Raw genomic sequence first — 15,204 nt, 5'->3', positions numbered from 1 at the left:
GCTCCACCAAACGGTGAGCGATTTACTTAACAATATAGTTGTCACTCTGAAGAAAGTACTCATGAAATGAGCACTGAAACTGTCAGTCAGGTCAGTTATTAATTTTGGTTTGTCAAAATAGAATTTAAATTTTAAATATTTTCATTTAACAAATTAAACAAATTTCAGTTCATCACAAAATATTTTTAATTAAATTGTTAAATTTATTTTAGTTTCTAAACAAACAATTCTAACAGACATTTCTATTTTAGTCATCATTTTAGCTTTTATTTTAACATAAATTAATTTATGCTGCATAAAGCAAGAAGCCTGAGAATGAGCAATGTCCAAAATCACCAGCTGTATAATAATTATGGTTTGTATCATATGGCTGAGTCCAAACTCCATCACCTGATACGAGATCAAGAACCACCATTGTGCTTGCAGAATTATACCCATCAGCCTCTGTAATTGTAGCTATTAGAACATCACCATTTTTCATGATTCTTGTTCGAACCTTTGCACCACTGACATTATTTTTCCTTGATGTGACTTGGAATACATAAACACCTGGAATTATACAGACAAACTTGCCAGTTTCTTTGTTGTAATGATTTCCTACATTTGTAATTATTGAGTTATACTTCATTGGACTAGTGGTGTGACGACCGGGAGAAGTACTATGGAAAATTGCTGTAAAGGCAGATTTCTTCTGACTAGCTTGTTCACCCTTTTCCCCCTTTACACCATTTTCACCTGCTCGCTCAGTAAGGCCATGAGTTCCCTTCTGTCCCTTAAGCCCATCTAAGCCATTCCTTCCATTATTTCCTTTCATTCCTTGTTCTCCTTTCACACCATTTGTACCTGGTAACCCAATAATACCTTGAGGTCCTTTTGGTCCTAATTTACCGGGAATCCCATCTAAGCTATTCCTTCCATCATCTCCTTTCATTCCTTGTTCTCCTTTCAGTCCCTTTTCTCCATTAAGTCCTTGTGGCCCTGATGTGCCAGGATTACCATGATTTCCTGGGATGCCAGGAATCCCAGGTATGCAAAAGCTATTACAAGCCTCAGTATCAGTTTGAACAGAATGTATCACATGGATGACTACAAGTTGTATGAAAATGGTGAAATACATGTTGAATCTGAAATACAATAAATTTATTCATTGAGAATGAAATTTACATTATGTGCCAAAACAGCTAAAAGAAAATGACTCCCATACTTTTACTAACTCAATGTATGGAGAATGAGCAAACAATCAAAAGATATAATAGTAAAACCTTTGATTGTCAATATTTAAAGATGGTTTAAAATACTTGTAAAAGTAATCCTATAAAAAATGCAGAAATAATGCAACTAACATTTTTGAAGTAGATTCGGTTGCAGAAAAATCATTAGGTAGGTTTTGTTTCAAAGTGAAATTACACTTTTCCTTTATTAAATAGAATTTAATTTTAAATAAAAATGTTTTTCTTGAGATTTTTCTCGCTTTAAATCTTCAGTTATCTGCTGTTTTTTCCTCTAAATTAATCAGTATTTATATCCTGTTTGATGTTCAGAATGTGAAATCATTTCCCTCATTTTTTCCATTTCCATGTTTCTATTCCTACCTCATGACAAACAAAATTCACAAGAAGAAAGTAGCTAAGAAAAATAAAAAGCAATTTACAGTACAGTTACCAGAACTAGTATGAACAATATACAGGCCTTTATAGTATGAAGATTTACTTACCCAAGATACATTTCTGAATGTCTTGTCTCTTCTGTTAATGTCAGTAAACTAGATGTTTCACTTTCGTCTGCTTTTACATAAGTAAAGACAATTTTGGTATTACTGATACTTATGTGGGTTCTTAGTATTTAAGCAGAATTGTTTAGGTTTCTGTATTTTAGAGATAATAGATAATCACTCTTTATTAGGTTGTTGACATCTGACCAAACAAACATATCTTAAAGTTCCTCATAATTTTCTTTCTCATTAACTGTTTTTTCTTACAGCATCTTGCTAATAAACAAGTACTTAACTGTTGATAACACTTTATTATGCGATAGAAGCGCTTTATCAGCAGCGAGACAGCTTCTTATGTTACGATAACAATTGAAAAACAGGGACTTTTAATGACATCAAGTCTACTAATCGTCGCTATAACATCTGATATTTAATATCTCATGATTTCCGCTGTTTTCAAAGATTTCTTCCATTATGAACAATTCTCTTAAATGACCACCTACTGTAGGAACATTTGAAGGCACTTGTTTCTGTGTTTTACGGTAAAAGGTATACTTAAAAACAGGAAAAGTTCCTTCAAATTTTCCTACAGTAGGTGGTAATTTAAGTTTCCTTTTTTCATCAAACCTCTTTAATTGGATCCTCATCTGTTCTTATGGATAAACATCTATACAATAGTCGATCAATACAAATTTAAAGCATTTTATATCTCCAAAGAAAGCAATCAAATACAATTTATAATTTATTTTCCAATTCATTTTAATATAGTAAACAAACAAACAAATGTGCAGGAAAACAGAATGATAGAAACAAGACCAAATATTTTGTGAGGTAATTTCCTGATTGATCGTAATCAAAATGGTACTGGGTATGGTCGACTAGTTTTTCTGCTCCTATCCAGTACATCCATTCATAGAAGCCTTGATGAAGTAAGCCTACCTGGTGGTAACCATATAATGGTCCCGAGATAATGACTATACTTCAGCTTTAGTCGATAGAAGATTAAAAAAATTGTTTGAGATAGTATACAATGTTTGATTATGTGTAGGCCTAGATGTGTGATTTGTTCTTTTATTCTAATGATATTCTGCATAAGGAAATGGAGATAGTAGTTGGGTATAATGATTTTTTATATCAATTAATTAAATTATCGTAGATTGTATATTATGCAATAAATATTATTTAATAAATTTCTGATGTAATATTATTAATTATTATAATATTAAATAAATTTGTTAGTATAAATTTAAAAAATATAGATATAACTAAGGAAGAAAAGCAAAGAGATTATGGAGCGGCTGTACCAGAATATACAATACTAAGTATTGTTAAATTAATATACTAAAAAATTTAGGCGATCTTGTCAAAGGTCAAGCACCTTCAGTCTGCCACGTTTCGATATTCAATATTGAACTTGACCTTCAATGTATCTTGTTCAATTCAATTCACTGTATGTATGTATTTAGTTTAACTAAGGTACTGTAGACTTGCATAGTTTGAAAATTTTCATTTAAAACAAGAAGGGCATTCAGAGAGTGCAAACCTCCGCCTAGGCATTTGAAAATTGAATCACTTGTTTCCATACAGCTATAAAACCATCCTTTAAAATCTTATGAAATTCGGGCAATAACTTTTTGAGTAATCTTACTATTAAACTAACAAATATAAAAAGAAACAAACACCCATAAAAGTTAAATTTGCTAGTTAGCTCAGTATTAGTATTCACAACAAAGTTTTGATTTTAGAAACAATTTTGATAATTAATTCAATAATCATTTTAGGTTTTACTTTATGCTGCATACAGCAAGAAACCTGAGAATGAGCAATATTTCTGGCTATTACTATGGTAGTAGTTATACTTGTTGTTCGAATATGGTGGATGTGGCTCAGTCCATACTTCATCACCTGATACCAGATCAAGAACCACCATTGTGCTTGCAGAATTATACCCAGGTGACGCAGTCACCCATAAGGATACTTGAGTACTCCCATTTTTCACGATTCTTGTTGCAATTTGACCAGTCCCACTAGATTTCATTGATGAGGCTTGGAATACATAAACACCTGAAATTGCACAGACAAACTTGCCTGTACCTCTGTTGTAGTGATTCCCTACATTTGTAATTACTGTGTCATACTTCAATGGACCTGAAGGACGACCTGGAGATGATATAAAAGCTGCTGTGAAAGCAGATTTTTTCTGACTAGCCTGCTCACCCTTTTCCCCTTTTAAACCATTTGCACCTGGTAGCCCAATGGAACCTTGAGGCCCTTTTGGTCCTAATTTACCAGGAATCCCATCTGTGCCGTTTTCTCCAATGTCTCCTTTCACTCCTTGTTCTCCTTTTATTCCTTGTTCTCCTTTTAATCCGGGAAGTCCATGTGGTCCTGAAATGCCTGGAGAACCATGCAGTCCTGGAATGCCAGGAACCCCAGCTGTACAACAGTTATTGCAATCTTCAGAATCAGTAGTAGCTGAATTGATTATTTGAACAACAACAAGTTGTATGAAAATTGTGAAAAACATTTTAAACCTGAAATAAAATATAAGCATTACAGTACACCTAGCAGTATAGGTAGCAGTATGAATAACGGTACGTGTAACGGTATATGTAACGGTACGGGTAACAGTATGTGTAACGGTACTGGTAACGGTACGGGTAACAGTACGGGTAACGGTACGGGTAACGGTATGTGTAACGGTACGTGTAACGGTACGGGTAACAGTACGGGTAGCGGTACGGGTAACGGTATGTGTAACGGTATGTGTAACGGTACGGGTAACGGTACATGTAACGGTACGGGTAACAGTACAGGTAACGGTACGTGTGACTGTACATGTAACGGTACAGGTAACGGTACGTGTGACTGTACATGTAACGGTACAGGTAACGGTACAGGTAACGGTACGGATAATATCTAGGTTGTGACTATTTGTGTCAAGATTCAAATTAATTAAAATATCTCTTCGGAGATCCTGGTTTGTGAATAAAATACTGTGTAGAATTGAGAGACTAGTGCTGTTCCGCCATAGCACACTAAGAATGTTAAATAGTTGCTATCCAATTTTCCTCTGCTCTTGCATCAAGCACTTTGTTCATGCCTTGCATCAAGGCAAACATCGATTATTATGTCATCTCTAAATAATTATTATACATTAGTATGCAAATGTACTTACCCAAGATACATAATTGTTATCTGAATGTCTTATCTCTTCAGTTGATACCAGTAAACTAGATGTTTCTCTTTTGTCTGCTGCTGCATGAGTAAAGACAATTTTGTGTTTCAGATACTTATATAGTTTGCATTCACCTATTTTAAGTTTTTTTACACGGAAACAACTTAATATGGTCATGATAAGATTTCTGTTTTTCAAAGATACTCTTTATTATTAATCTTTTAATCCGGCCACGATACATTTGTCCGGGTTATGATTTCCGCTGTTTCCGCTCCTTTATGTTGTACTTTTCATACTTTGTTTGATTAATTAATTCTACCATGGGGTTATTTCTCCATGATTCTACTGAACTTTGTTCAGAGTGGGCAAAAATCTAATCTGACAAATTAACTTAGCTCCCTGATGCAAAGCTACTTTAAAGTAGTTCTTAAACTATAATGATACTTGTACACTAGCTTTGCTGTTTTGTAATATTATTCAATATTACAATAATTTTTTATTTAACATTTTTAATGATGTTGGAAATGTAAACACTATTTTTTTGTTACTACATTATTATTATTATTCAACCTGTTAGTGGATGTTTCATCGCTGTTGGTTGTGAACTGAATAAAAAAAATTAATATTTTAGAATCTAATAGATTGATTTAACATGATTTATTTCAGTGCATTCAGTGTAAAGAAACTGGGCTACCTAAGTCCGCGTGAATTTTTGCTTGGAATTGCAGCAATGCAGCCAGACACAGCTCATGGCGGTATTCCTGCTGAGATTCGATGCCGATATATATTCAGATTTTACGATGTCAACCAAGATGGTTATCTGGAGTACAGAGAATTTGAGTAAGAAAGAAAGAACCAATATCTCAAATTGTAACAATTTACACATTTTTCCGTTCTTGACACATTGAAAGCATTTAGAGAACAAAAGTGTGTGAGAACCAAGCATGTATGCTTATGTATCTTTTGATGTGTTTTTCATTATCGTGTTTTTTTGATGTTTTTTATATTTAATCTTAAGAGCGTTGTCTATGTACAAACAACAAATTTTAAATATTTTACATATTTGATACGGTGCAAGCAGCGCATTCATCATCATGTAATTTTCACTTTTGGTACTTTCAGATCAATGGTAGTAGATATAAGGAAGTTGAAAGGATTACCGGTTTCTCCTGAGTTAGTGGAAAAAGAAGTTGAAGAAAATGCAAAGTAAGACACTGTACATAGAAATGGAACAACACTTTCTACTCCACTCCCTAAGCCTCAATGATACATAGTTTATAAGCACAATTAATAATAGTTAATTTCTCTTTTAATTGCTGTTTATTGCTGTGGGATGCTATGAAATACATACTGTATTATTAAATTATACATTTTCTAAACATAAATTAACAGAATAATTAGCTTTGTATAGTGCAGATATCTATATATATTATATCTTCAGTTAAATTTTGTAATTTTGTTTCTTCTTTATTTCGTATTCAAATGTACATACAGCATTACAGATACAAAGGACCACAATAACACTGAGTATAAAAAGAAAAGTTTCTCGTATTCTGGCGCAAAGCTATGGAATAGTTTAAATGCTATAAACTCAAATGCAATTACAGCTCCTAATATACATATATTTAAAAAAATGATAAATGACCAAAGATAAAATATACTTGAAACTCTATATTTTTCATGAAATCTCGGTACTTTTTTGTGTTTTTATCCTATTGATTTTATATCAGAATAAAGAAAAAAAAAAAAAGCTCTTTAACTAATATACATAATTACATAATAAAACTATTTAATAAGAGCATTGTGGGTACATGTGGTCTGGTCTATATAACCAAATTGATATTTTCTAAAGAATTTGTAAATAAATTGATTGTTGTTGTCAACAATCATGTGTTCAAGGTTGAACAAGTTCATTAACTCATTTAATATGCTTATCAGTATTATCAAATCCGTGTGGATTTACTTTTACAATTTAAGGCGTGCCTTTATAACTTCCTTCTGTAACATAGTCTAAGGTTGATTCATTCTGTGAACTTTGATTTATATATTATCTAAAACTATACCATCATATTAAGGTGAAATGTGCTAACTTGAATCAAATCAAACCATCCAGGAATGCCAAATTACTTGCCACATTCAAACAACTCCTCAAATCCCACCTTTTGCATTTTGCGCTATATAAATTATTATATACATATATATTATTATTATATTATTAAGTTTTCGCATGCATTTTGAAGCCTCATAATGATTCATGGCAGACCTCCGAATAATTTTGAGTAATCTCCTGTTAAAGGTGCAATTTCTCACACGAGGGCCTTTTTAGTTAACTAACGCCACAGTAATACATTTTTCTTAATGTCAAAATTGATTTCTTTGTATTATTTTCATCAGGGTATTCTGTTCACACAAAAAGGAACGTTTATCGATGGTAGATTTTCTAAATGCTGTTGGACAACTAAAATTTCGAGGAACTTCACTATTGTTTCGACTTCCACGCCGATCAGCAGTTTATTCAAAGTATTTTTTTTGTTTGTTTTACATTTTACAGAAATGTATTTTACTTGATTTTACCTAGTCAAATATATATGTAAAATTGCATTAAGGATATATTTTCCCCTAGAGAAATGTAACCAAAATTATTGAATAGACCATTTGGATGTTACATAAGTAATAATAATTCACTTTGACCCAAAATTATTTACACTGATAAAAACGTAAATTTAAGAACATTGTCTAGCAGACATTGGGTTTCTGATTAAATCATGTCTTTTTCAGGTTTTTGTTGAATATAACATTTTATGATGAAAACTACAAAAAATGGTCTATTTAATGTTTGATTTATTCATATAAATTTATTTTCTATGTTTTAGGGGAAAATACTATCATTTTTTTTGCGATTGTGAGGTTGAAGAATGCATTATCACTTGCCATTTTTTTTTTGGCTATAATAATTTGTTTGGCTTGCTTGAATGAGGAAGTATAATTTTTCTGTAATTTTATTGGCTTTCTCATTTGGGGATATATAGATTTTCTGTAATTTGATTGGCTTGCTCGGTTAAAGATGTATAGTTTTGCTGTAATTTGATTGGCTTGCTCGGTTGAGGATGTATAGTTTTGCTGTCATTTGATTGGCTTTCTCAGTTGAGAATGTATAGTTTTGCTGTAATTTGATTGGCTTGCTCGGTTGAGGATACATAGATTTTCTGTAATTTGATTGGCTTTCTCAGTTGAGGATGAATAGTTTTGTTGTAATTTAATTGGCTTATTTTTATAAGGAGGTGTGTAGATTTACTGTAAATTGGATTGTCGGATAGAGTGGTTTATGAAAACCTTTTTTCACTCAAATTCCTCTGGTTAATTTAAACCACCTTTTCTGTAATTTGATTGGCTTGCTCGGTTAAAGATGTATAGTTTTGCTGTAATTTGATTGGCTTGCTCGGTTGAGGATGTATAGTTTTGCTGTCATTTGATTGGCTTTCTCAGTTGAGAATGTATAGTTTTGCTGTAATTTGATTGGCTTGCTCAGTTGAGGATACATAGATTTTCTGTAATTTGATTGGCTTTCTCAGTTGAGGATGAATAGTTTTGTTGTAATTTAATTGGCTTATTTTTATAAGGAGGTGTGTAGATTTCCTGTAAATTGGATTGTCGGATAGAGTGGTTTATGAAAACCTTTTTTCACTCAAATTCCCCTGGTTAATTTAAACCACCTTTACTATAAACCGTAGGTCCAGTGTACACATCTGTCTCATGTGCATTTGAAAGAACCTAGTATATCTTTCGAGACGAGTAGGGGCTTAGTTCACGCACAGCCACTGTCACAAACTCATCATACATATATATACACTAGGCCCTCTGGGAGAACAGTCTTAGACTGAAGAGGCTACCCAGTATAAAGAATAAATAATAACAACAACTATGCTGTAACAAAAAAACATTTCTTTTCAGCACAAATGGTAATGCTGATGCTCTAAACTGTAAACAAAAATTAAAACGAAAGAAAACAGATTCCAACTCAAACGATTCCCAGTCCGTGAATAGTGTCGACCAATCCAGTGAAGGTAAACATTCTTCATTCTCTATTTCTTTCTCCTGGTAAAAGGTGTGGAAAACCTCCCCTCCTCCCCAAACCTAATGTTAGAAATAAGAGATTTGCAAACTATTTAAGAAATTGATATAGTGATACAAAGTACTACACTTTTGTTATTATTTGACTAGAAACTTATGAATTAGGTGATTTGGAGGCAGCAAACATCTTCAAGTCTCCAGAAGTGCGTTCCTCGTCAGCTGATATTGACGAGGACGTTGATGATTATGAACTAGCTGTACACTCTGTTAAAGTTCGTAGAAGTGGCATGCTAACAGACATACGAAAGTTATGGGAAATACCAGCTGGTAAGAATATAATATGTTTCAATTGCGGATAATGATAAAAAGTTCTTCTATGAATGTTAAGCGTGGTTCCCACTAGCGACGCAACGCAAGGACGTAACGCAACGCAAGTGAACTGACCAATCACAAGCGATGGCTTATTCGCTTGTGATTGCTAACTGTCTATAACTTCGCTTGTCACTGGTTAAAACGCTTGCGTTGCGTTCACGTCCTTGCAATACGTTCTAGTGGGAACCAAGCTTTAGTATCATGTAGTGAGGTTCATGTGTGCACCCGATTCCCAGACGTGCTGTATCTCCACATACTATCTATTTCCGAAGTATCATAGGAACATTTGGTAATACAGCATCACATTGCCTGTATCATGTAAGGCTAGGTTAAGGGTTAGGTTACTCTGGATACATGTAAAACACATGTGATGTTGTATTACCAAATATTCCTATGATACTTCGGAAATAGATACAGTACTGGAGTACAGTATATTTTAAAGTGTATATCTATGTTACAATGTGTATATTTATGTTATAATGTGTATATCTATGTTATAATGTGTATATCTATGTTCTAATGTGTATATCTATGTTATAATGTGTATATCTATGTTATAATGTGTATATCTGTGTTATAATGTGTATATCTATGTTATAATGTGTATATCTGTGTTATAATGTGTATATCTAGGTTATAATGTGTATATCTGTGTTATAATGTGTATATCTAGGTTATAATGTGTATATCTATGTTCTAATGTGTATATCTGTGTTATAATGTGTATATCTATGTTATAATGTGTATATCTGTGTTATAATGTGTATATCTAGGTTATAATGTGTATATCTATGTTATAATGTGTATATCTATGTTATAATGTGTATATCTATGTTATAATGTGTATATCTATGTTATAATGTGTATATCTAGGTTATAATGTGTATATCTATGTTATAATGTGTATATCTATGTTATAATGTGTATATCTGTGTTATAATGTGTATATCTATGTTATAATGTGTATATCTATGTTATAATGTGTATATCTATGTTATAATGTGTATATCTATGTTATAATGTGTATATCTATGTTATAATGTGTATATCTATGTTATAATGTGTATATCTATGTTATAATGTGTATATCTGTGTTATAATGTGTATATCTAGGTTATAATGTGTATATCTATGTTATAATGTGTATATCTGTGTTATAATGTGTATATCTATGTTATAATGTGTATATCTATGTTATAATGTGTATATCTATGTTATAATGTGTATATCTATGTTATAATGTGTATATCTGTGTTATAATGTGTATATCTGTGTTATAATGTGTATATCTATGTTATAATGTGTATATCTATGTTATAATGTGTATATCTATGTTATAATGTGTATATCTATGTTATAATGTACAGGTATATGTCTGTTATAATGTACAGGTATATGTCTATGATCCATTTAACAAATATTTGTATATATGTTTGTTTTTATTTATAGGATCAAGTGCTTTATCACAGACAGTTATGAAAGAATTTGAAACAGATAAAACAAGATTTAATAGACTTTCATCAATGGACTCATTTAATCAGGTTTTTATAGAATCAGTGATGTTTAACAGACATCTGAGCATGCTGAACATTACTGTCTGAAGCAGAATCATTATTATGTTATCATATCATATAGAAACTCATAATATGTATATTAGGAACTTAAAAAATGAGGAAGTTACAGAAGTAATAACACTGCTGGATTATTAGTAATGTTTCTGAGCATGCTCAGATGCTTTTTATGATCATGTCATGTTGTTCAGTTCCCTGTAGTAGATAAGCTAAGAATAGCATTCATTATACAATGTCATATCATTTTTATATTAAGTATACTTAAATTCATAGCTAAAGCACTATCCTATTTTATGAATCGCATCCGAACAAAATATTAACCAGGTATATATTATTTTCATTTAAATTACCATCTTATTTCAGAAATCACATCCAAACGAAATGTTAACCGGTTTACGATACTTTGAACGAGCTGTGAAACAGTCGAGTCAAACTCAACAATTAAAACCGCCATTTGATTGGGGAAATGTGGATACAGCCTCACTTGCTAAATGTTTATTGGCCATCTGCAGGGAGGCTAAGCAACTGCTGGCGGAAGAGCCTAGGCTGCTTAGAGTCAGTGCACCAACATACATTTTAGGTAAAGGCTTATTCTTTTAATTTTGTTATGGGTTGTTATAGATGATGATTTGGCTTAAAACTTTCCGCTGATGAAACTACCTTAAAAAAGCACCAGTAACTATAATTAAATATTAATTTTTTTCATCATTTTAGGAGACATTCACGGTAACTTTCGTGATTTAATTTGCTTTGAGAAAGCACTGTGGAGGATGGGACCAATGCTGACGCCGAGTTCATTCCTATTTCTTGGTGATTATGTAGACCGAGGAGAACACGGAGTGGAGGTAGTATTAAGAAATACAGATATATTATATAAATATTTATTATTAGTCTTCAATATATAAAACATTTGTTATTGAGTTGTAATAGTTCAACTGATGTGAATGTAGGAAAAAGATCCAAATTTAAGGCTAGCTGCTATCAGTATAACTGATATATGCAACTTTTCTTTGCTGAGAAGTGGCCTGCCTGTTGGCTCAATGTGTATATATGATATATCTACTCTTTTGTAATCCTTTCCTAATAGGTTGTAGCATACCTTTTAGCACAGAAACTTCTGGCTCCAAGTAAATTCTTTTTAATTCGTGGAAACCATGAGTTGAGGGCAGTTCAGACAAATTTCTCATTTCAGAGGTACGTATTTGAAATCTTAATACAAGAAAAGGGAAATGGCGGGACCTTAGTAGAATCGACAACTAAATTTGTTTGTTTATGGTCTGTCGCGAATGACAATGTCAATTAGTTTTACATTCATCTGAATGGTGGGTGAAACTAAGCCAGGACTGTTTATGCACCTTGATTGGTCCTAACATTGATCAAGGGTTTCTCTCGTCCAGTGCCCACCTTGACCAGAGGAAAGGCATGGGCCAATACATCTGAGGCAGATACTAGATGCAGGGGCTGCAATAAGAGTCAGCAGTGCTGATTTCAAATGCCCAATGGGCCCTCTAGCTCCATATACAGCACCCAATATTCCCAGATGGTCTCCCATCCAAGCCCAAACCAGGCCCAACGTTGCTTAACTTTGGTGAGCTGACGAGAACCGTATACCCATCTAAATACATCATAATTATAATCTATTGTATAGATGCTGTATTTGCTATACACTGTAGTTATTACAATGTAATTTAAAACAGACATATGTTCTTGGTGACATAAGCAGCTTTAAAATTGAATTTTGAGAATAAATATGCAAATTCTGTGAGTTATAATCTGTTTTCTTTGTATTAGGGAATGTTTTTCCAAATTTGGTAAAACAATTGGTAAGCAAGTTTGGGAGGAGATAAACGTTTGTTTTGATTCCATGCCACTTGCAGCTGTCGTGGACGATAAGGTAAAATCAAATTCAAAATTGGCTAAATAAAATTGTACAAAATATATAGAATATTTATTACCTCAGCTCCAACTGTGGTGTGTTTGAATTGGTTTAGTCTCATAACTACGTTTCCTGCAGTGCCTTTAGGGCACTTTATTTATATCAGTATTTTATAGTATAATGATAAAACTGAGCATTTATAAAGCTCTCTTAAACTGCTGTTTCATAGCAACCAAAATTGATTTTAACAAGTGAGTTTTAAGAAGAGACTTAAATTGCATTAAGTCGTAATGTCAGTTTGTTTGTTACTTTTTTCCTCTAGATTTTTTGTGTTCATGGAGGTATACCACGCAGCAAAACAGAATCAAGTGTTAAGTTGGAAGATATTAACAGCATTCCTGTTCCTCTCAAAGATCCAGAGATTGAAAGTCCTTTAGCTTGGGACATTATGTGGAGTGACCCTGTCAGGTAGTACTGTAAAGCTCTGTCTACACTATCAAATTTTGTGCCCATGGACACGATGATGTCATATCACTATCATATTTGAGGATATCACTACCATATTTGGGCACATTGCACTTTTTTTTGTCAAACTAGTTTGATAGTGTAGACAGTGCTTAAGAATAATGAATTTGAAGCGATTAGACATGACCTATGACCTAGGAACTATAGTTATTTGTTCGTGTGTGTGAGAATATTTGGATGTGCTTTCTCACTCCATTCCTCGACACACTTTTGGTGGTTTTTAGGTTGAGAAGATGACGTACGACTTGATGTGCGTGGGTCCCAGGCTTCCTGATAAAAAATTACAAAAACAACAAAAATAACAAGTTAAGGGGATAATAAACGTATTATTTTATCTTATCATGATGTATGTATTTCATTGCTTGGAGTTTCTATTATACTTTCAAATTTATATTAGCCAGAAAGTTAAAATTATATTTATTTTGGCTTGTTCAATGTAAATAAAAGGAATAAGATTATGATTTCTTGAGATAGAGTTCATTACATTCATTAAATATTTGAACCAAAAACAACATCATTATACAACAACAAATAACATTTTATTTTCTAGGTTGGAATCAATGACTGACGAACTCACAAATGAGTTAGAAGACAACAATGGCTTTGCTTTTAACAGCAGACGTGGAACTGCTAATTTCTTTAGCTCTTGTGCCTTAGAAAGCTTCCTTGAGGTCAATAACCTTTCGCACGTTGTCAGGGCACATGAGGTACAACAAGTAGGGTTCAAAGTAAGTTCATGATCTTGGTTCCCACTAGAGACGCAGCACAAGGATGTAACGCAATGCAAGTGATTTGACCAATTACAAGCGATGGATTATTCGAACAGTTGTTTGTCATTGGTCAACTCGTGTGCATTGCATCTACATCTCTAGTGGGAACGAAGCTTTATATATTACTACTGTACAACAAACCAAAATTTTAAGCTAATATTAATTCCTTGTTCTATTAATTATTGTTTGATTAATATCGATGCTACTAATATATACAATAAACAATATTTTATTTTTTCTTCAGGTACAGTTGAAAGGTAAATTACTTACAGTATTTTCATCCTCCCATTACTGCGGCGGTTGCAACGAGGCTGCGTGCATATTGGCTGATCGAAAGAAATTGAGAACAATACGTCTGGACACATCATAAAAAAAAACAATTTGAAGGAGTTTGATGGAGCTTAGGATTATGTTTAAAGCCTTGTCTACACTATCAAACATATGTAATGTGCCCATATATGGACATGATGATGTCATATCACTACCATATTTAAGCATATCACTATATTTAGGCACATCACAGTTTTTTAGTCAAACTAGTTTGATAGTGTAAACAGAGCTTTATGATTCTGATTAAAGCACAATACAGGTTTAATGTCGGCAATATAGTACCAAGGTGAATACAGATTTTGGGTTCATTGTTTTGTACAGATATTAATATATATTTTCATTATTTTTAAAAGTGCAGCAATGTTTTAACAAATAGTGTTTTTTAGTGTAAGCAGTCAATTTTCAGAGGGAGACAACAAAATGTGTCTGAAACACATATTTCTTATCTGTGTTTAAGGTGTGTGATAAGGTATGCGTAAACTCTGGAGTTTAGCTACTGTAGGCGATGTGGAAGAGGTATAAATTAAAACACTCCTATTGTACTATGTATTTTTTGGTTTTCTGTTTTAACCCTTTCATTTATATAAATAACATGGTTACTATAAGGAGGGAAAAACAAGACATATATTGCATAATAATTGAATGTTAGAAACTCAATATTTTGGCCATTTCTTCGAAAAACTATGTACAGTTCGCAAAATATCGCCATATATAGCAATATTATTTCAATATACATTGATTATGTAAATAAATGGTCGAAATTTGGAATTTTTCTGTAAAAATCCCTGTACTATAGTACA

At 32.6% G+C, this 15,204-nt stretch overlaps 3 protein-coding genes across 3 annotated transcripts in view; 1 reads left to right on the top strand and 2 right to left on the bottom strand.

Moving 5' to 3' along the window:
• The window catches only part of LOC144834665 (uncharacterized), a 32,733-nt gene extending 17,782 nt beyond the window's left edge, over positions 1 to 14,951 (top strand). Inside the window, exons 5-17 of the mRNA XM_078689554.1 lie at positions 5,556 to 5,729; positions 6,012 to 6,095; positions 7,284 to 7,409; positions 8,841 to 8,953; positions 9,111 to 9,287; positions 10,782 to 10,873; positions 11,267 to 11,483; positions 11,618 to 11,748; positions 11,991 to 12,097; positions 12,695 to 12,797; positions 13,102 to 13,247; positions 13,855 to 14,032; positions 14,319 to 14,951. Of these exons, the coding sequence (XP_078545680.1) occupies positions 5,556 to 5,729; positions 6,012 to 6,095; positions 7,284 to 7,409; positions 8,841 to 8,953; positions 9,111 to 9,287; positions 10,782 to 10,873; positions 11,267 to 11,483; positions 11,618 to 11,748; positions 11,991 to 12,097; positions 12,695 to 12,797; positions 13,102 to 13,247; positions 13,855 to 14,032; positions 14,319 to 14,444 (1,774 nt within the window). The 3' untranslated portion in view covers positions 14,445 to 14,951. The remainder of the gene's footprint in view (positions 1 to 5,555; positions 5,730 to 6,011; positions 6,096 to 7,283; positions 7,410 to 8,840; positions 8,954 to 9,110; positions 9,288 to 10,781; positions 10,874 to 11,266; positions 11,484 to 11,617; positions 11,749 to 11,990; positions 12,098 to 12,694; positions 12,798 to 13,101; positions 13,248 to 13,854; positions 14,033 to 14,318) is intronic.
• On the bottom strand, positions 191 to 1,991 carry LOC144834663 (uncharacterized). Its single transcript, XM_078689552.1, has 2 exons — positions 1,715 to 1,991; positions 191 to 1,124 (listed from the first exon to the last, which is right to left on the bottom strand). The coding sequence occupies exons 1-2, from the start codon at positions 1,723 to 1,725 to the stop codon at positions 287 to 289; spliced, it is 849 nt and encodes a 282-aa protein (XP_078545678.1). The 5' UTR covers positions 1,726 to 1,991; the 3' UTR covers positions 191 to 286.
• Positions 2,400 to 4,988, bottom strand: LOC144834664 (complement C1q-like protein 2). Its single transcript, XM_078689553.1, has 2 exons — positions 4,890 to 4,988; positions 2,400 to 4,245 (listed from the first exon to the last, which is right to left on the bottom strand). The coding sequence occupies exons 1-2, from the start codon at positions 4,898 to 4,900 to the stop codon at positions 3,501 to 3,503; spliced, it is 756 nt and encodes a 251-aa protein (XP_078545679.1). The 5' UTR covers positions 4,901 to 4,988; the 3' UTR covers positions 2,400 to 3,500.
• Positions 14,952 to 15,204: the final 253 nt, after the last annotated feature.

Source organism: Antedon bifida, chromosome 2 (genome assembly GCF_963402885.1).
Source record: "Antedon bifida chromosome 2, ecAntBifi1.1, whole genome shotgun sequence".
Lineage (NCBI taxonomy): Eukaryota > Metazoa > Echinodermata > Crinoidea > Comatulida > Antedonidae > Antedon > Antedon bifida.
Note: the sequence above shows the minus strand (reverse complement) of the source record. Positions and strands in the feature narration are given on the sequence as shown.